Source organism: Python bivittatus, unplaced genomic scaffold, assembly GCF_059951505.1.
Source record: "Python bivittatus isolate LINGU-HERP-01145 unplaced genomic scaffold, Pbiv_v1 ctg000330_np1212, whole genome shotgun sequence".
In the NCBI taxonomy this organism is placed as follows: Eukaryota; Metazoa; Chordata; class Lepidosauria; order Squamata; family Pythonidae; genus Python; species Python bivittatus.
In genome coordinates this window covers 28,399,363-28,420,401 of record NW_028277058.1, presented here as the reverse complement: position 1 = coordinate 28,420,401, position 21,039 = coordinate 28,399,363, and the positions used below count along the sequence as shown (strand labels likewise).

General features: G+C 37.2%; 1 protein-coding gene across 4 annotated transcripts in view; it reads left to right on the top strand.

Annotated features, from left to right (window-relative positions):
* Positions 1-10,376, top strand: part of POC1B (POC1 centriolar protein B) — a 42,075-nt gene extending 31,699 nt beyond the window's left edge. For all 4 annotated transcript variants that reach the window (XM_015888563.3, XM_088141879.1, XM_088141878.1 and 1 more), the window contains exons 11-12: positions 7,109-7,351; positions 10,132-10,376. In XM_015888563.3, the coding sequence (XP_015744049.1) occupies positions 7,109-7,351; positions 10,132-10,230 (342 nt within the window). In that variant the 3' untranslated portion in view covers positions 10,231-10,376. The remainder of the gene's footprint in view (positions 1-7,108; positions 7,352-10,131) is intronic.
* Positions 10,377-21,039: the final 10,663 nt, after the last annotated feature.

Below are 21,039 nucleotides of genomic sequence, written 5' to 3'. Positions count from 1 at the left end.
CCTCTGCTTTTTTTCTTCTTGGGCTACTGGGTCTTTTGGTTTGCATAAGATGTTTTGGAGGGCTTTAGTTGGTTTGTGTGTTACAGTGAGGCCGTGAAGTTGTAGCAGTATGTTGGTTGTTTCTGAAATGTTTTTGAGGTATGAGAATGTTATTCTTTTCATAGATTATACTGGTTGTGCTGTACAGGTTGTGTGATCAGACATTTTTTGATACAGTTGCACGGGCATCCGTTTTGTTGGAAGATGTTGAATAGGTGGTCTGTTTCCTCTTTCTGGCATTCTGGGTTGCTGCAAAGAAATTTTATATATTGCACACTCCCTTAACATTCTAAGCAGTTTACAGAGAAAAAAAAATGATAACAAATGAAAGGCAAACAAAAGGAGAAACACTGAAACATTGAAACATTCCTTCTGAATTTTAACAAGGAGGGGGGTCTAGTCCACTGACAATTTTCCCCACACACACAGAATTAACTGTTGATGTTAGATATAACAGTAGCAAAACTAAGAGAAAGGTGCCCCTGAAGAACTGAGATTGCAGGATTGCAGGCTGTACAATATTGGGCTATCCTACAGTACATGTAATTTGGGCTTGAGCCATGAAAGGCTTTGTATACTAAAGTAAGAGTCTTGAACTGAGCTCAAAAAGCATTTTTTCCCTTTTATTTTTGTAAATGTGAGTTGCTGTAGGTTTTAATTGTATATTTATTTATTGTTTTAATGTGTTGTGAGCCGCCCAGAGTCCCCCATTGGGGGGAGATGGGTGGGGGACAAATTTAATAAATAAAAAATAAATAAATAAAATCAGCATAACTGTTTCAGAATAAGAATGATGTCTGACATCTTTCAAGAGGTATCTTTCACCACCCCAGTCATTTTGAACCATCTGCAATTTCTGGACTTTTCAAAGGGTGACCCACCCAAAAAAAAAAAAAACTATTATAATATAACATTGATATGTGCCAATTCATCCATCAGCACAGAGTTAAGAATCATCCATATGCTGATATTATGCAGCTTTACCTCTCTACCTCAGACTGACTAAGTGATGCCACCAAGGTTCTTTCCCAGGGTCTGGAGTCTGTGGAAGTCTGGAGGAGGAAAACAAGCTTCAGCTCAACCTTTGCAAGATCAAGTGGCTGTGAGTTTTAGTGACCCAGATTCAGAGATTTTCCATTTTCAGCTGTGGATGGGGTACCACTCTTCCAGACAGAGCTGGTGCACAGTTTTGAGATCCTTTTGAAGTGAAGAACCAGTGCCAGCCATGGCCAAGTGAAATGAGCTGTGAGAATAACTTTGAGGAACAGGAAGAAGAGCCGCAACCAAGACAACAGTCAGATAAGAGAAATCTGAGTCCAAAGCAGGAATCCAACTTGAGAAAGCCGCTCAGTTCTCTTGAATGTAAGGGCAGGGAGAGGAGGAGCACATTCAGACTTGCAAGATTCTGTTACTGTAATCTTAAATCAAAGTAGTATTAGCATTCATAACTTTGGTTTCCTGGTCTGGATTACCTCAGAGGGCTGATACCAAGAAGCCTTTTGCCCAAGTACAACTTGTGCAACAATTATACCTAGATCAGGAGGCCCTGCTCTCAGTCACTCATGCCTTGATCTTGTTGCACCTGGAATATTGCAGTGCATTGTACTGTACATGGGGCAGCCCTTATAGACTATCTGGAAGCTACAGTTGATCCAGAATGCAACAGTGTGGGTAGTTATGGACATACTGTAGATTAATGTATGCGTAGGACTAGAGTGAGCATACCTTCTCAGAAGGAGTTGCTGCATTCTATATAATTTCTCTTTAGACATCTTATTGGTCTTCAGATTAACCCCTCTTAATCAGTGTTATGAGGGTTATAGCAGTGGCATGTCTATTGTAAAGTTTATTTAGATAAAAATGTGAAGCAGTTTGAGCCTTATAGTTAAAATTTTATAAATGTTAAACATTATTCCAAATAAGAATTAAAGCTAAGTGTTATAGATTACAAGTCACACAGACCAGGAGTGCATACATTCAGGTCCTTGGAATCAGTTATGTCATTCTCCAAATTAAATGATTTCACATTGATTTGTTTCTGGTTTTAATCCAGCTGATACTTAAGGCTCTCTAACTTGGAATGATCATTGTATTTGCTTAGTTTTAATTGGTCTGATTTGGAAAAGATTATAAATTTTGGCTCCAGTTCTGTATGGGATCACATAGACTTTGCTAACTAAAGTTAGTGGATATTGCTGAACACAGTAGCAGCAGTATGATAGATGCTTTTTCTCACATTAAGTAGCATATTGCTTTTAACATAGTCCTTTGAAATTTTTCATCCTGTTGTTTTTAATGTACTTTCACTTGTTACTCTAACATCAAAATTTAAATAAACTACCATAACTTGTAAGTAAACCTGAATTAGGTGAATGTAAACTTATTGTCTCTACCCATTGGGTTTAAAAAACCCAATGATATAAGTGAGCCACTTGCCTTCCATGTACTTCCTTGTTCATGTATAAAAGTTGGGAAGATAATGAAATAGGATGTACAAATTAAGGAAAAAATCTTCCGACCTGTACTTCTTACCACTCTGTATCTGGGGCACTTTTCTACCAAAGCAACTCATTGATAATCTATTCTGTGTTAAAATTAGATTGATGTGCCTTATTTAATATTTAGTACAGTGTTTAGTACTATTACTAATAAACTGTATTTACTCATAACTCATTCTGAGATTTGTGTTAGTTTGTGGGTCTTACTTCAAAAAAATTATATAGTATTATTATTAGACACTATACCATGGATATTTTTTCAGAATACTTTGAGCTGAATGCTGTTGCATATGTACTGTATGTTTTATTTCTACTTTCAAGATAGTTGTAGATCTTAACTGGAAAAATAATACAGTAATTTTTATATAGCTTTAAAAAGTTTCATAGGCAATTGCTCAATTGCTTTTATTTCATGCTTTTGTTTATTTCCTTAATACATGTACTTCTATTTCTTGCATAAGAACAAATCAAATTTTCCTTGAAAAACTAAAAAAAAAAACCTACTACAAGTTTATCATGTACAGATTTGTTTTAAATATGAAACAGAAGTTACTTTTCCTACTTGAAAGTGGACAAGATGAAAAACTGGGAATGTAGTTTTATATGACATTCAGAAATAAATTCCATTAAAGTCAGTGATTTGCATTCATGCTGAGTACTAACAGCACTCCTTTTTGTGCATTATCTATAGTCGGATGTTCTTAGAAATATCTGATAATGCTGGAATGCTTCAATACTAGGTAGTGTGTAAGCATGCACATTATTCCAGATTCTGTCATTGGTCAGACTACAAAAAGCTATTCTAAACATTCTCACTACTTTTGTCAGGGGTAGGCAGCTTTCTCAGGATTAGAAGGCACAACCTACTTCTCCCACCAGTTGGAAGGATTTAGGATAAAAATTGCAATAGTTTGAAGCCTCCCCCCTCCCCATTGCCATTTCTACCCTTATTTTTTGACCAAACAAACAAAAATAGTATCACCAAAGAGTGGACATTTTAGTGCGATATGTCAGCATTGCTAGGGGGAGACATGTGGCAAGTGACTTTGGATTGCTCATCCTTGATTTAAGTGAAGGTATTTTTTTGTTCTAAGTATTTTCGGGAAAATAAGTGAATTCACAATTCAACTAGTTTTCCTTTCATTTTGGCAGGGAAGAATAATGCACTTTAATCCATTTCCCCTCTCCCCCTAGCAGTAATCCATCATATTCTTAAGATATTTGGTAATATTTTTAAACATCTGGTCAGGTTTATGACCTATAAGTTATGGAATATGTTTTGATTTGACATGAGTAGTGTCTCCTTTATCTCAGTTTGAATATAGTTTGGCACTTACTATAACTATCAAGTTATAATACTGTCCATCCATTCTTGAGTAGCCAGAAAACTAACAGCAAGAAAAAAAAGAGGTTACAATGATGCTGGTGAGATTTTGAAGCTTATTTTGGGTAAAATATTTTTGCTACAGCATCAGTCTGATATGGATATTAGTCAGCCCTGCATCCTTGTGAAGATGCTTTACCGTAAGACCTATCTGTTTGTTGTATGCACTATACGGTCTGAAAAAAAGTGGTGCAAATTTAAACAAACCATTGTTATTTTGCTTGTAAAGGAATATTTGCTTGTAAAGGAATATTTCAGTAGGGACTTTTTATTTCTAACTGCTTGTATTCACAACTGTTTATTTCTTTCCTTCTCTCTTTAGAACTAGTATTGTTATTTTTAGCACCTGTGCTTTCCACAAGAATATGAAAGTGCTTACAGTATATGTCTTTCTTCCTTCTTTCCTGCCTTCCTGCAGCATTTATATTTAGAATTGACTTCCAGATAGGGAATTTCTCACCTTGAAACTTGCCTTCGACAATTTTAGACTCTGAATGTGTGTTTTTTTTTTTCCTTATCAGGCCTGTCTTACTGATAGGTGAAAATAAAGCCATGTTCAGTTGACATGATCATATAAAAAATAATTGCAGTCTGTGAAAAGATCATGGAAAATATCTGCTTAATATAAAATAGGAGAGCCTGTAATATTTGCAAAGATAAAAATAATTTTTCCTTCAGGTTTAAGCAGTTCTTGAGTGTGTCAAAGAAGTAGTTGCTATTTGATGCCATCATTTTACTAAATTTAAATTGGCTGTCACACTTAGCAATCAAGAAATAAATAAATAAAGCTAGCTTACAAAGCAGAGCTGCAAGAGTTGCAATTGAGAGGTTAGGTTTATTTCTACTCCTATATCCCGCTGTTCAAGGATATGTTATATTCTGGGAATTTTAATTTTTTTTTTCTTCTGAAAGACCTAAAGACCTCTGAAAACTCAGACAGATTTAAGTAAAATTAATAACAAAATGAATTATGAAAATGTTAATTTCATTATTAAGATCAGTGGTAATCCTGTTTGTTCATTCTGCTGCTTGGCATTGGGGCTTCCTACATTACCACAGATTTACAGCCCCTAGCTAGGGCTTAAACTGCAAGTTTATCCATTGACTACTACTATTGCAGTAGTAAAGCTGTCTTCCCTGGCAACATCCCAGAGATTGACTATCCCCTGAATTTTATTAAAAAGCCTAGATGTATTACTGCCAGCTTGTGTATTATTGTGTATAAAAAGAATGCAAGTTGCAAAAATTGTTTGTATTTACTCTTTTCCAAAGAAATACAAATTTGCATTGCTTTTCTTCCATACTAGTACTGACAAAGACTGCACCTTGTCCAACTATATGATCAGGCTGTTCATCTAGATTTTACAAATATTAAGTTATCAAATTGTAGGAGACCATTTTCTCCTTAATTCTATTGTACAGAAGTATTATCAATAACATTTATGATTTCTATATTTGTTGATTCTAAACATGTTGATTTAATGGATAGGAACTTTTAACTGAAACATTTGTTGTATACAATTCAGGAATATATATTATATTAGAGCCCATCCCAGAACAGCACTGTTCAAAATTTAAATGCCACTTCAAGGACTTTGCAATTAAGGGTGCAATTTTCCAAGTATTGCTATGAATTTTGATTAGGCTTCTATGAGTGAATAAGCAATTTACATAACAAATGCTTCTTTCCATTGCCATCTATAGAATCAGTCATTATATACCTTATAGAGACCGGGATCTGTCCCTCATTCTTTGTAAAGTGCCTTGGGTATAGATGGCTGTGGTAGCTCTTGACATTTTTGGTATCTTAATAGGAATTAATAAAGTAACCAAATCAAGAAATTGCTACATATTGAATTCAAAATGGGTTAAATAAACCATTCAGCACATATATATATGAAGGATTGTGACCGTAGTTCTGTTTAATTAATCCCAACAGTAATGACAGTCTTGAGGGCATACTGGCTGCTAACCATCCTGTTTTTAAGTGCATGCTTTCTCAGTACTATGATTCATTACCATCATGTTTATTTTCAAATACATTTATAAATGTGTTATTATTCAGATTGGCAACTTTTAAAGAGCAATGAGAATGTTTTTCTGTTTGGACTGTAGCAGTATTTAATATTATTAAGTGTCTAGAAAACATATGTAAAGGAGCAATCACCTGATTATCAGTTGAGTCATCTTGTTTTATCTACAGGGATGTTCTAGATTACATCATTCCTTTCTCTGTAAAATTGGGCTGCAGGATGCTTCACTACTCCTATCTATAAGTCAAAAGGCTTGCTCTCATGTAATGCCAATTCTTTTATGCATAGCCTTTGCATGAATTTCTGTAAACACAGCTCGCTATATTCAACAAATGTGGCCTTTGTTAACTGACAGCAGTGTACTTTGTTCTCTTTAAATAGTGAACCAGATGATAATGATGATTTCTTGTTAGGGTTTCTTTTTTGAAAAAAGATTTCATCCTTTAACTTACAGAGAATATATTTTATGCCTTCAGCTTTTCACTGTATATCTCAAAAAAACAGAAGTTGTAGTACTTCAGACATTGCACCTACACCTTCCATCATCCATGAATACTGTTAAACTGTCACTGAGGTACAAAAAGCTTGGACATGCCCAGTGGAGTTTTTAAATTTTACTATTTCTTTTTTTAAACAGCAGATGCTTCACATATACCACTCAGGGCTGCGTTGCAATATTCTGAATACACTTTTCAGATTCAAAAATTGCTTGGGGGAGGGGTGGGGAAGATATAGCTTAACTTCCTTTTGAAGCATTCTTCACCATTGGCAATACTACCAATGTTATAGATGAACCAACTGCAAAGAGCCACAAATTCTCATCCCTGCTATAGCATAGGTACAGTTCAGAGGCATTGCCAAACTAGTTCTGTGAATCTTTGGATGCCAGCTCATGTATCAGTTACTTGACTGCTTATAAAACAGTGAAGGACAAAAGGAAAATAGTGTGAATTGCTAAAAACTTTGGGAAAATGAGAAAAGTAAAATAGAAGATTGAGATCAATTTAATTTTCTTCTGAAATCAGGAGCAGGAAGGTAGCAGTTGAAATCACACCTGTTATCAGATTTGTTTGTCAAAAGGAGAAAATGGATATCCATGGCTTATAAAGCTGAAGATATTACTAAAAGTATGCTGTTTTCTTTTGTAAATTTAGTTGAGAACAAATCCATCTGTAGCCCATTGGTCTGTGCACCAAAATGGAGTGAACAATGAAGACTTGCAGCATCCTTCCATGTTATCCTCTCAAGCAATGTCAAAAAGAAATTTGAAAGGTGAAAGTAAGTCCATGGTGCACACTGTGCCTGAACCAGGAACCATGGATGGGTCTGTGAGCATTTCACCAGTATTGACTAGTGCCTTGGAGCACATTGTGGAGCAATTAGATGTTCTGACTATTGTGAGTATTCCAGCATCTCTGTATTAGATTTCCATTTTGAAATTGAACTTCTATTAAATAGGGGTTTTTTTCTTTCTATATTTTACACTTAATAAATGAGGTTGGCCCATGTGGGGAGGGGTCACAAACATTTGATTCTTATCCAGACTTGAAGTATCTTATTCAACATTTTTACTTTGTTTTACAAGTTGTAGCTTATCTTTCAAATTTTTCAAGAGTGGTTTATACCTGTACATGAATTCATTGGCTTCAGACCTGAGGCAACCTTCAATTCCTTAGCCCTCTCTTTACAATAAATAATAGAATAAGTGTTTCCAAATTGAGCAGTTTCACATGAAAAGTGACTTAAACACTTGTAAAGTTGTATCATGTGATCCTCACTGTCATATATTAAGGTACAGTATATATGACCTTTTTCCAAATTAGAAATGAATGTAAGTAACATTCACATACAGTTTAAGCCAGTGTTACTTAACTCGTAGTGTATATACTACCAGTGATATACTGGCATACTTGTCACCTGTAGCGGAATAAGAGAGAAGAGTTTCAAACACTAGGAATGGATTGCCGCTACTGAGTGCAGAGAAAGAAATTTTCTTAATATGTTTTGCCTTGAACTGGAATAAAATATATCTGCAGAATCAGAAAGGTAGCTAAGTTTGAACTATGTGAGGGTGTGCGTGACAAAAGGAGAGCAACCTGTCACATTGATAATATTTGTTCTGTAATAGAGAGCACCTCCTTGCCAGAAGGTTCATGTTGCGGGGAACTAGGAAAGGCAACATTTCCATTCTACTGTCACCACACCATTGCATGTCATGGGCACATGGGGTACCTTTGGGGTATCCAGTAAGGGAATTTCCTTGTGTTTCCCATACTGCTCTCAGTAATATTGGGCACCAGTTTTTCCTGACATTGTCCTGCAGCCAGTGACATTGAAAATAGTCTATGTTGCTTGGAAGCTACTCCAAGATGTGATTCCCAACAAAAATGCCCAGCACTTCTTTCTCACAGGTTGAGACTCAGGGTTGCGTTGGCCTCATTCATAAATGTGGCCACCACAAAGAGTAGCTCATTCCAAACCTAAGGAACTTTAACTAAGTTGCTCCTAATGGAAGACTCCTAGATTACTCAACTGATTTTGTCCTGGAGCAGCAGTTCTTGCTGGAGTGCAGATTTGCTCCTCAATGCAATTTAAGGCAACCTAGTAAGCATTAAGGCAGTAGTCTATCACCTTCCAAGTACACCTCATCCTGAGTTTGCAACATGACCAGCCATCCATTTAAATGTATGTATGTATGTATGTATGTTCAAGAATAGCAACTGGAAATGTGTAGAGCAATTGATAGACATAGTCAAGTGTCCTATTATGTGGAGGAGAGTCTTTTATAATATCATGTTTATTATATTTTGATGTGATATTTTGTTTGCATATTATTATTTTCCCCCCAAGGAGCCATATTTTGAGGGTCTCTTAGAGCTCAGTCATTTATCTGCAAAAGCAGCTATGTTGACAAAGGGAGGGGAAGCAAAAATCCCTGCTGAAACAATACTTTGTTACATCAACTGAAGATTTACAAAACAGTTGTAAAAGTGTCATAATTCCAAGAATTCTTCGTCACAACAAAAATTACTGTTAATGTTCAAACCATGTTTGCTCCAGAGTACAATTTTAAATGAAGTGTGAGAGAATTTACAGATTGTTACCGCTGCTCCTTTGGGAGACTAAATTCATATTGGAGAAGGGGGAGCATAAATAAACATAAGTATATTTTTCTATCCAATGCTCAGTGCCTAGGACAGAAAGGCTTATATAGTTATCTCTCTATTTCTGATTCTAATTGTTGTAAGAAGCTTACTATAAATGATAAATGTAATAACAGAAAGCCTATAAACATATAAATGATCTTCTTAGAAAAAAGGATTTTTTAATTTCTGTCACAATGTGACCCAGGTTCTTTGACGGACTTATTGGTGGAACATAAGACACAAATGTTTTAGATTTTTTAAGGTATCAGCATTCTAGCCAATTACTTAAAAATAGGCTTCATTATACTGTTGAAAAAATATGCTGTTTATTTCAAAAAATATGTGAAATTCCTAAAAAGCTTTCAAAGAATTACATTCATATGTTCGAATCCAAAGAGCTCCATGCAGTAAGTGGGTATCTGTTCCACGTGTGTACAGGGAGGAGTGGAGAGAATTGCCCATTTCCTAAGCTGCGGCCAGCAAATCATATTGCATGCTGTTCCTGCAGGTAGCAGGAGGATCTGGAAAAGCCCTGGTGTGTGTATCTGATATTGTACCACTATTATTGTTATTATTTGGTTCTCAACTTGAAGTGGAGAGAACTAGTTTTTCAGAAATTTCGTTTCCAGAGCTGTCTAACATAAAAGAAGATAATTCACTTGCATTTTGGTGATTATAATTTATATTTGAGTATATGCCACAATTCATCCTGCTATACAGAGATTCTGCCAGAAGAGTATACAAATGATATGCCAGATTTTATTCCTCCTCTCTAGTATTTTTTTTAATTATAAGAATACGATGCATTAAACCTCTGTATTACAAGTATCCAAAGTCATGACATAGCAAGAAAGAGTCTTCAAAGAAATAATTTTTCAGACTTCCTAAGCCATTTAGAAAAGTTAAGATTATATGGTCAATTGCTGCAGCTCTCTGATTTCTTGAATGGATTAAAAACAATTGCTTTCAAATAACATATTACACATTTAGCTGGCCTACTAATAGTGTTCATTATCTTTTCCTCCTAACAGACTGTTTCAATCTTGGAACAGCGCCTGACTTTGACTGAAGATAAATTAAAAGAGTGCTTAGAGAACCAAGGGAAACTGTTACTTTCTGTCAGACTGTGAGAAGAAATAACATAAATGCTGGTGAATACTTATTAATCTATTCTCAGGGAAGTGAAGCAAAAAGTAGCAATACTTAATGACATGAATCCAACAAATAAAAAGTGCCTATTGCTTGTAAGATTTTTTAACATATCATTGCTAAAATATTGAACGTTAATTATTTTATTAAATATATTTATTTTGCTTTTTTCTGAATATCCAGTGTACTCTTTATTCCAATATTTACTTATTCTTGACATAATTGGCACAGTCCAAAGCTGTGCACGTACTTCTGCACCTGTACAGAAATTATCTCATCCCTCTCTCTTGCCTAATTGATGATATTTCCTATTTATAGATTTGTAGCATTTCTTAACTCATGGAAAATATGAGGTTGCTACATTCAGAACAGGAACAAGAACAATGCAGCTTCTTGGTCTTAGAGAAGTGTCAAGAATTAGGAAGAAAACGGAGTTCGTACAAAGCTTTTGAAAAAAACTGAGGCATCCTCTTATGTGCCCACACTGGAATAAAAGATTGGGAAAAGGTGGAATAAACAGGAGACGATCAAGGAATTCATTGATCCAGGACAGATTAAAAAATGTCTGTGTCACTGTGGCTGCTGAGACCTCTCTTGGGGTCCATTATACTCCATGATCCTCCAATATTATTTTTTTTCTAATAAGAGTATTTCTGTTAAAAGAAATGGAAATGGTGATTTGAAGTACAGTCCCAGTAGATACTTGTGGGGATGGAGAGTTATGCATTGCTAAAATGTATTCACATGTTCAAGAAAAATAAAACTCAACTGGATAGATGGGCAGCTGTGGTAGTCTATGGTAGCCAAAAATCCAGAGGAATCTAATAGCAGTTTTCCAGTCAGAAAAGATGCTTTATGAATGTATGGATAAATAGGAACACCTTGGGGGCTGGAGAGCAAACCAAAAAGCAACCTCACCAATTTGCTTCCTGGGAAATATCTGCTTTGTGGCTACCCATACCCATTATAGAAATCATTTTATAAAGCACCTCTCCCTGATGGTTGTTTTGGGAAGCAGTAATATAAAAATGGGGGATGCGGTGGTGCAGCGGCTTAATGACGCTGAAAGTTGCCAGCCAGAAATGGTCGACGCTTCAGCGGTTCGAGTCCAGCCTTTGCATTAGCAGGGTGAGCTCCTGTTTCCTCCCCAGTTCCTGTCAACCCAACAGTTTGAAAACTCATGTGAGTAGATAAATGGGGACTCTCACTCCGGTGGGAGGAAAAATGCTGGTGGCGCCTTGCAAAAAAGGAGTCGGGAGCAGTTGCCGGTAAGCGCAAAAAACCGTGCGCGCCCGAAAAGGGCGCGAAGCAATGGAAACCCCACCTCCTGCGCTCGCCAGCTGGGCTCTGCTCTAGGAAGGAGGCTCTGGCAAACCACTTCCGAAACACCTTGCCTTGAAAACTGCAAAAGGACTCGTCCAAGCAGTCACTGCAGAGTCAGTAACTACTGAGCGCAGATTAAATATATATATATATATATAAATAAATAAAAACAGTTTAAGTTGCCCATCCCCTTTCTCTTTAATTTAGGAAGAGCAGAGTTTACATAGAAAGACTACAAAAGCTATATGTAATTCATGCTCCTTTCCTATTGAATAGTGTTATTTCTCATCCTAGGCTCTTGTTTTTCCTTTGTTTTAAAAATCTGAACATCTTCAAGTATGCCGTCTGTTTCCACATATCACTTCACATCCAACCTAGTTTCCTTGGCTGCCACAGCATCCAGGAAGGGTCAGCAGCTACCAGCCTTCCTGAACTTCCTACTGCCTGATCCATCCAAACTGGCTACTGTAAACAATTTCTGAGAAGGGGGGGGGACTAGTAACTGAATTATCTTTTGTGATTTTGTGCTCTTATTTTGCAAAGGTGAGTTAACTACCTAAGGTTGTTTCCCAAATCCCTATGAAATCCCTTTCTTTTTAAAGAGATAGAACAGAGCAAACAGAAAAGCTCAGAAACTGCCTGGTGCTGCTGCTAATGCTACAGAATTTCTATTGAAGCGTTTCCAGCCCCTTGATGGTAAGCTTTACTGTGTTTATTGCTTCACCTGTATTGAATATCAAGGTTTGTGGCAAGATGAATCATTTAAAAAACACAGTAGAGCATGTTAGCACGAGATAATTGTTTCAGAGGGCATTTGCATCAGAAAAAGTTCCACAGAGTTCAAAAAAGTGCTAAAGCATCTGTAAGCTGGGGATTTTTAAATAGGTAAACTCCAACTGAGCTATATGCTATTGCCTGCTGCTTCATGTTCCTTTTTGTTCCTCACATTTCTGTCAAAACATTAAAGCTGCCATCCTCTTTGAGGCAGGAAAAAGGACAGACTGATGCAGGTAGCGTATTTATGCCATGGAAAGCCTCTCTGGGGATTGCCTTGCAAAAAGGGGGAGGCTATTTTCCAATATACATGGAGCATATATTATTATTCAGAGCATCCTTAGGTGTGCTTAAGAGAGAGAATGGTAAAATGAAGAAGAAAGACAGATATAAATGTGTCTCCTAATTTATGGCCAGTTTTTCTTCAATGCTTTGTTTTTTAAGTGTTTAAAATTCTTCCTTTTTTAATATCAGGAACTCCTAAAAATGGAACCAGGAAATTATAAAATATGAATGTAAGCTGATCTGTTCTTAAAATCTTATCTAGATGTTGGATCATTGCTTATAAACCCCACATATGATGAGTGCTTTAAGTTTACTTTGGACTATTCTGCTAGCCTGTGTATGACAGTGGAGGCCAGTGGAGGACAATGGTTTCTTCAGAACTGGTTCACCTTGATCTACATGTTTTTCTGGATGTTTTCTATTTTCCATATTTCCATTTGGAATATAAACATAAAACTATGTAAAGGTATCATTTTTGGGTTTTTTAAACATTACATTGTTTCTGATGTCCAGCTGAATGCTAAAAAAAGGAATGCAGTTCACTCCTGTTCATTTGTGTGATAGGAATGTGTTTGTGTACACCTCTTCAATATCTGTCTTAGAGGGGCCATGTAGCTGAAAAAAAACACCTCCCTGCTCCTTTCAATTTAAAGATTGCACTAGTACATTTGATTATACAGCACTGAAAGTTTGCTGGAGTACATGAATGTACATCCTATCACACTTGTGCTTGAAGTGGGGGGTAGTTATAAGTTTTCCCTCCCCCCTCCATCAGATTATCAGGTGAGTGCCATCCAAAGTTGCGCCAATAAATTGAGCTGTAGCCAACAATAGCTTATTTTGTAATATCAACATCTGGTTGCAATATTATCTGCTCAGTGAACTGCAAATTCTGCATAACGTCAAAACCATTTGCTCACTAGAGTGCAAAACAAGAGAAAAGTCTTGTTCCATTCTTTAATAGCAGATTTTATAACGTGACTAGTGCAAAACAAGAGAAATGGCTTTTTCTCTTCTTTAATAGTGTATTTTGTAATGTGACCATTGTATGTATGACCATAAGGCTCTAAATTTTATCATTTCTTGCTGTAATTATAATATGGGTTTCCTTCATATTTGTTTCATACTAAACCTTCATCTTCAAAGTCCCAGTACAGTCTTTTGGACTAAGGACCATGTCTGCTATTTGAGTAACATGCACGGCAATAGGACAAAAACAATGTTTGATATAGTTTTAATATTTATAAACTGTCCATATATTTAATAATGTTACTCTTCTATACCTAACCATTTTCTATTTGGTAATAGCACTTGGAGGGTGATGTGTAAGGTTTTAGGGGCTACAGATTGGTTATCTCTGGTTTAGACTATAACATAATACAATTTAGCAAAAAATACCTCCCCTTCCCCCAATAACCTGTATGAAAAAGTTGTTATATGAGACATATAAATGTTCCATGGGCAATCTTTGACAAGCAGAGAAAGTTTATGAACATTTTGTGTTTCTGTAAGCTAGCAGGTTTCTAATAGGTCACTATATTTAGCAATACTTTTTGAGAATTACCACAAGAAAGTGACATCTTTGTACTAAATCCATTTCCTACCCCATATGCCTTCAGCTATTCTTGTTATATAGAAGTGAAAAATAATGACGATGTTATTTTCATGAAATTATTTTAAAAGGTATTTAAACACATTTTCTCCCTATTTTGTGTCTCTTGATTCAGGTTAACCAGCAGTAGTTATTTAATTACCAATTGTATGCTAAATTTCCTAATCATTAGGATGTCTTCATGAAGAGGAAGAGAAACATATTTGTTACAAGATTCTCTCATATCAAGAAAGCAATATTCATTATTTTGAATAAACATATGGCAGCAGACAATTTCCAACTGTTCTATCAGCTATTTTCTGAAGTAGAGGAATCAAACTAAGCCAGGTTGGGCAAATTAACCATTGAGCGTTTGGTTATGCTGTTCTTAAGAGGGACCAAGTGGGAGAATGTATTTTAATTAGCAAGAATCTTGTAGGATATGTAAGCAAGATTTTGTCATTTAATTCTTAAAACCTGACTTGCTTAAAATTTCATAGTCTCATCTACCAATGTACCACTCTTACTTTTTCTTTTAAACTCTTTTCACTACATTATTGCATATGAAGACACTTATAAGGACTGTTGATATATTAACTAGTCCTGTAATCATCATAGACAGACAAGAACTTTAAACATAAAGAACCATGTACAATTTTATCTATAAATATTTCACCTACTCTAAGTAAACTCAAGCTAAAAGTTACTAGAAGAATTATAATTTTGTTTTGAGTCTTCGCTAGGTAAACAGTATGAGTAACTTGTTACTGACATTCGAGCCCTCCAAGAACAATTACTCTGATTATTTAAAAGCTCGTGGATTTAATTATTTCATGTAATGGACTGCCCCCCTTCATGGATCACTGCCTTGTCGTGGCGAAGGGGCTTGCGTAACTCAGTGAAGCCATGAGCTATACCGTGCAGGGCCACCCAAGACGGACAGGTCATGACAGAGAGTTCTGACAAAATGTGGTCCACTGGAGAAGGAAATGGCAACCCACTCCAGTATCCTTGCCAAGAAAACCCCATGGACAATGTTAAAAGGCTAAAAGATATGATGCCGGAAGATGAGCCCCTCAGGTCGGAAGGTGTCCAATATGCTACTGGGGAAGAGCGGAGGGCATTTCCAAGTAGCTCCAGAAAGAGTGAAGCGGCTGGGCCAAAGCCGAAAGGACGTTCAGCTGTGGATGTATCTGGAAGCGAAAAGAAGGTCCGATGCTGTAAAGAACAATATTGTATAGGTACCTGGAATGTAAGATCTATGAACCAAGGCAAGCTGGATGTGGTCAAACATGAGATGACAAGATTGAACGTCGACATCTTGGGAATCAGCGAACTGAAATGGACGGGAATGGGTGAATTTAATTCGGGTGACCATTATATCTACTACTGTGGGCAAGAAACCCTTAGAAGAAATGGAGTTGCACTCATAGTCAATAAGAGAGTGGGAAAGGCAGTAATGGGGTACAACCTCAAAAACGACAGAATGATCTCAGTGCGTATCCAAGGCAAACCATTCAATATCACAGTCATCCAAGTCTATGCCCCAACCACTGATGCTGAAGAAGCTGAAGTTGACCGCTTCTATGAAGACCTACAACACCTTCTAGAACTAGCACCAAAAAGATGTCCTTTTCATCATAGGGGATTGGAATGCTAAAGTAGGAAGTCAAGGAGTAATCGGAATAACAGGCAAATTTGGCCTTGGAGTACAAAATGAAGCAGGGCAAAGGCTAATAGAGTTCTGTCAAGAGAACAAGCTAGTCATAGCAAACACTCTTTTCCAACAACACAAGAGACGACTCTACACATGGACATCACCAGATGGTCAATACCGAAACCAGATTGATTATATACTTTGCAGCCAAAGATGGAGAAGCTCTATACAGACAGCAAAAACAAGACCAGGAGCTGACTGTGGCTCAGATCATGAGCTTCTTACTGCAAAATTTAGGCTTAAATTGAAGAATGTAGGGAAAACCACTAGACCACTCAGGTATGACTTAGATCATATTCCTTGTGAGTACACAGTGAAGGTGATGAATAGATTTAGAGGATTAGATTTGGTAGACAGAGTGCCTGAAGAACTATGGACGGAGGTCCGTAACATTGTACAGGAGGCAGCAACTAAAACCATCCCAAAGAAAAAGAAATGCAAGAAAGCAAAATGGCTGTCTGATGAGGCTTTACAAATAGCTGTGGAAAGAAGGAATGCGAAAAGCAAGGGTGAAAGGGAAAGATATAAGCAACTGAATGCAGATTTCCAGAGAATAGCAAGGAGAGATAAGAAGGCCTTCTTAAATGAACAATGCAAAGAAATTGAGGAAAACAATAGAATGGGGAAGACTAGAGATCTCTTCAAGAAAATTGGAGATATGAAAGGAACGTTTAGTGCAAAGATGGGCATGATAAAGGACAAAAAGGCAGGGACCTAACAGAAGCAGAAGAGATTAAGAAGAGGTGGCAAGAATACACAGAAGAACTATACAAGAAAGATCTTAATGTCCCTGATGTCCACGCTGGTGTGATCACTGACCTTGAGCCAGACATCCTAGAGAGTGAAGTCAAGTGGGCCTTAGGAAGCATTGCTAACAACAAAGCTAGTGGAGATGACAGGATTCCAGCTGAGTTATTTAAAATACTAAAAGATGATGGTGTTAAAGTGCTGCACTCAATATGCCAGCAAGTTTGGAAAACGCAACAGTGGCCACGGGATTGGAAAAGGTCAGTTTACGTTCCAATTCCAAAGAAGGGCAACGCCAAAGAATGCTCAAACTATCGCACAATTGCACTCATTTCACATGCTAGCAAGGTTATGCTCAAAATCCTACAAGCTAGGCTTCAGCAATATATGAACCGAGAACTACCGGATGTACAAGCTGGGTTTCGAAGAGGCAGAGGAACTAGAGATCAAATCGCCAACATTCGCTGGATCATGGAGAAAGCACGAGAGTTCCAGAAAAATATCTACTTCTGCTTCATTGACTATGCAAAAGCCTTTGATTGTGTGGATCACAACAAACTGTGGCAAATTCTTAAAGAGATGGGAATACCAGACCACCTTACCTGTCTCCTGAGAAATCTGTATGCGGGCCAAGAAGCAACAGTTAGAACCGGTCATGGAACAACCGATTGGTTCAAAATAGGGAAAGGTGTACGACAAGGCTGTATACTGTCACCCTGCTTATTTAACCTATATGCAGAGTACATCATGAGAAATGCCAGGCTGGAAGAATCACAAGCCGGAATTAAGATTGCAGGGAGAATCATCAACAACCTCAGATATGCAGACGATACCACCCTAATGGCAGAAAGTGAAGAAGAACTAAAGAGCCTCTTGATGAGGGTGAAAGAGGAGAGTGCAAAAGCTGGCTTGAAACTCAACATTAAAAAAACTAAGATCATGGCATCTGGACCCATCAATTCCTGGCAGATAGAAGGGGTAGAAATGGAAGCAGTAACAGACTTCATTTATTTGGGCTCCAAGATCACCGCAGACGGAGACTGCAGCCATGAAATTAAAAGACGCTTGCTCCTTGGGAGGAAAGCTATGGCAAGCCTAGATAGCATATTAAAAGCAGAGACGTCACCTTGCCGACAAAGATCCGCATAGTCAAAGCTATGGTTTTTCCAGTAGTAATGTATGGCTGTGAGAGCTGGACCATAAAAAAGGCCGAGCGCCGAAGAATTGATGCCTTTGAACTGTGGTGCTGGAGAAGACTCTTAAGAGTTCCCTGGACTGCTAGGAGGTCAAACCAGTCAATCTTAAAGGAAATCAACCCTGATTGCTCATTGGAAGGATCGATAATGAAGCTCAAGCTCAGATATTTTGGCCACCTAATGCGAAGAGAGATCTCTTTGGAGAAGACCCTGATGCTGGGAAAGATTGAAGGCAAAAGGAGAAGAGGACGGCAGAGGATGAGATGGTTAGATAGCATCACTGAAGCAATGAGCATGAAACTGAGCAAACTCAGGGAGGCAGTGAAGGACAGGAAGGCCTGGCGCAATATGGTTCATGGGGTCACGAAGAGTCGGACACGACTTAACGACTAAACAACAATGGACTGCCATTGATAGGATTTTGCTTTGTAATAGTTACATTAGTTATAATACTGCTACATGCAGAGAAATGGGTAGTGTTCAAAGTTTATGGCTGCTGGAATATAGTATGCTTTTGTCTTTAGTACTATTTTGTCTCATGTGTACTTACACATATTTAATTGATTAACCAATCAAAAGTCATGCAGTTTACTGATTACTGGTACAATACTATGCATGGCCATGTATAAGTGTTACTGATTTAATAGGTTTTACCTGGAAATAAACGCATACCAGAGATGGGTAATGTTTTCCTTTATGATGATATATGACAGATTTGCTGTCTTAATATGACTTTTAGTGGCACGATTTTCATATTTTAAAGCAAAATAATTCAAAACTGGTTTCTTCTAACAATGTTCAATGAGCTGTTTTGCACCTTAAAATAACCCCACTCAAAAAATCCAAAAGTACCATCTCCTGCAAACTAACTTCATCACCAAATATTCAAAGCTGAAAACTTAAATAAATGAAAAGGGGTTTTTTTGTTTATTTTTCTAATAAATTATGGATTAGAATCCCCTTCTGAAAAGACTTCTAGCCCAAAGAAGGTGGGACTACAAAACATCTGTTGGTGATTTTTAGTTCTACTATTTTGTTTGTTGTTTCTTTATTGCAGCTGACATGATTGTTTTCTGTATTGTTGTTACCCTCCTTAAGTCATTTGAAAACAGTAAGCCATGATAAAAAAAAGCTTAAATCCATAACTTAATCATTTGTATTAATAGCAAACACAATCTTATGAGCTCTACTCTGCACAAAAGAAATTTCTGCCCAGAGATTTCCAGGACAATTAAAAAATTTTGCAGGAGAGGACTAGGGAATTGCTTTTTGGACAAAGCATACTCTCTGAAAGGATTAGAATGCAGTATCTTACAGTGTTATGGGTACATGGGTGACTATAACCCTGAACTGTGCACCTGTCTAAATTTATAGAAGTCAAGGATGTAATACTTCTATGATGCTCAAATCAAGTACTTTGACCTTTAAAAAGAGAACAGTTAATAGGTTACTAAGACTTAGCTTTTGTTTCTACATTCAAAATGTGTCAGAGTTTGAATATTAATGACATTATTTCTTGTGGTCTAATTAGGTAAATAAAAATCTTCAGAAACCTGCAAGAGCAATCAAGCTATTAGGAAGAGGAAATGAGCAGCCTGGTTACACAGAACATATTGTACCTTTCAAATATTAACCATTGTTAATTGTCTGTTGCCCCAGACAGAGTGGCTACAAGCCACCACATGAGAAATGATCTGGACCCACAAAGAAACATCAGTTTCAACAAGTCCTTCGTATATGGAAAAGAATGTTTTCCTGCTGAAAAAGAAACCTCTCATTAACATTCTCTTGTTCAGTAGCAAAGGGACATTGAGAAAAACCTTAATATGGTGACACACACTCTCCTCCCCCTCAAATTCTCCCCAAAGAATTCTATATGCCATGTCTATTCTATTACTTCTCTGTGCTGTGAATGCCATTGTCCTTGAATATATACACACCTATCCATACCATGTATTGCTAAAACAAGTAAGAGGAATGTGTTTCCTCATCAAGTAGTAATTATACACCCTTTGAGATTTCAGAATCCTCAGCACTGACCATACTGACCAACACAATTTAGTTCAACAACATTTAGAGGACCAACCATACACACATAAATGTACAGTGAAAGAGGAAAACATTAGAACTAGTATGCTTGATGATTAGATGAGAATATCTGTTTGGAAAGTGGTACTGATATTATGTAGCCCTAAGTGAAAATATCTGAACCACTACTTCACAGAAAATAGTTTTTTAAAAAATCAAAGAACTAAAATCTTGGGACAAATTATAACACTGAAAATGTTATAGGGCATAAAGCAAACTGTATTTTTAAAAAGTCTGATTCTTTCCATTTACTATTACAGCCATAAATATGTACAGTGGGGCAAAAAAGTATTTAGTCAGCCACCAATTGTGCAAGTTCTCCCACTTAAAAAGATGAGAGAGGCCTGTAATTTTCATCATAGGTATACCTCAACTATGAGACACAAAATGGGGAAACAAATCCAGAAAATCACATTGTCTGATTTTTAAAGAATTTATTTGCAAATCATGGTGGAAAATAAGTATTTGGTCACCTACAAACAACCAAGATGTCTGGCTCTCACAGACCTGTAACTACTTCTTTAAGAGGCTCCTCTGTCCTCCACTCGTTACCTGTAGTAATGGCACCTGTTTGACCTTGTTATCAGTATAAAAGACCCCTGCCACAACCTCAAACATTCACACTCCAAACTCCACTATGGCCAAGACCAAAGAGCTGTTGAAGGACACCAGAAACAAAATTGTAGACCTGCACCAGGCTGGGAAGACTGAATCTGCAATAGGCAAGCAGCTTGGTGTGAAGACATCAACTGTGGGAGCAATAATTAGACAATGGAAGACATACAAGACCACTGATAATCTCCCTTGATCTGGGGCTCCACGCAAGATCTCACCCTGTGGGGTCAAAATGATCACAAGAACAGTGAGCAAAAATCCCAGAACCACACGGGGGGACCTAGTGAATGACCTGCAGAGAGCTGGGACCAAAGTAACAAAGGCTACCATCAGTAACACACTATGATGCCAGGGACTCAAATCCTGCAGTGCCAGGCGTGTCCCCCTGCTTAAGCCAGTACATGTCTGGGCCTGTCTGAAGTTTGCTAGAGAGCATTTGGATGATCCAGAAGAG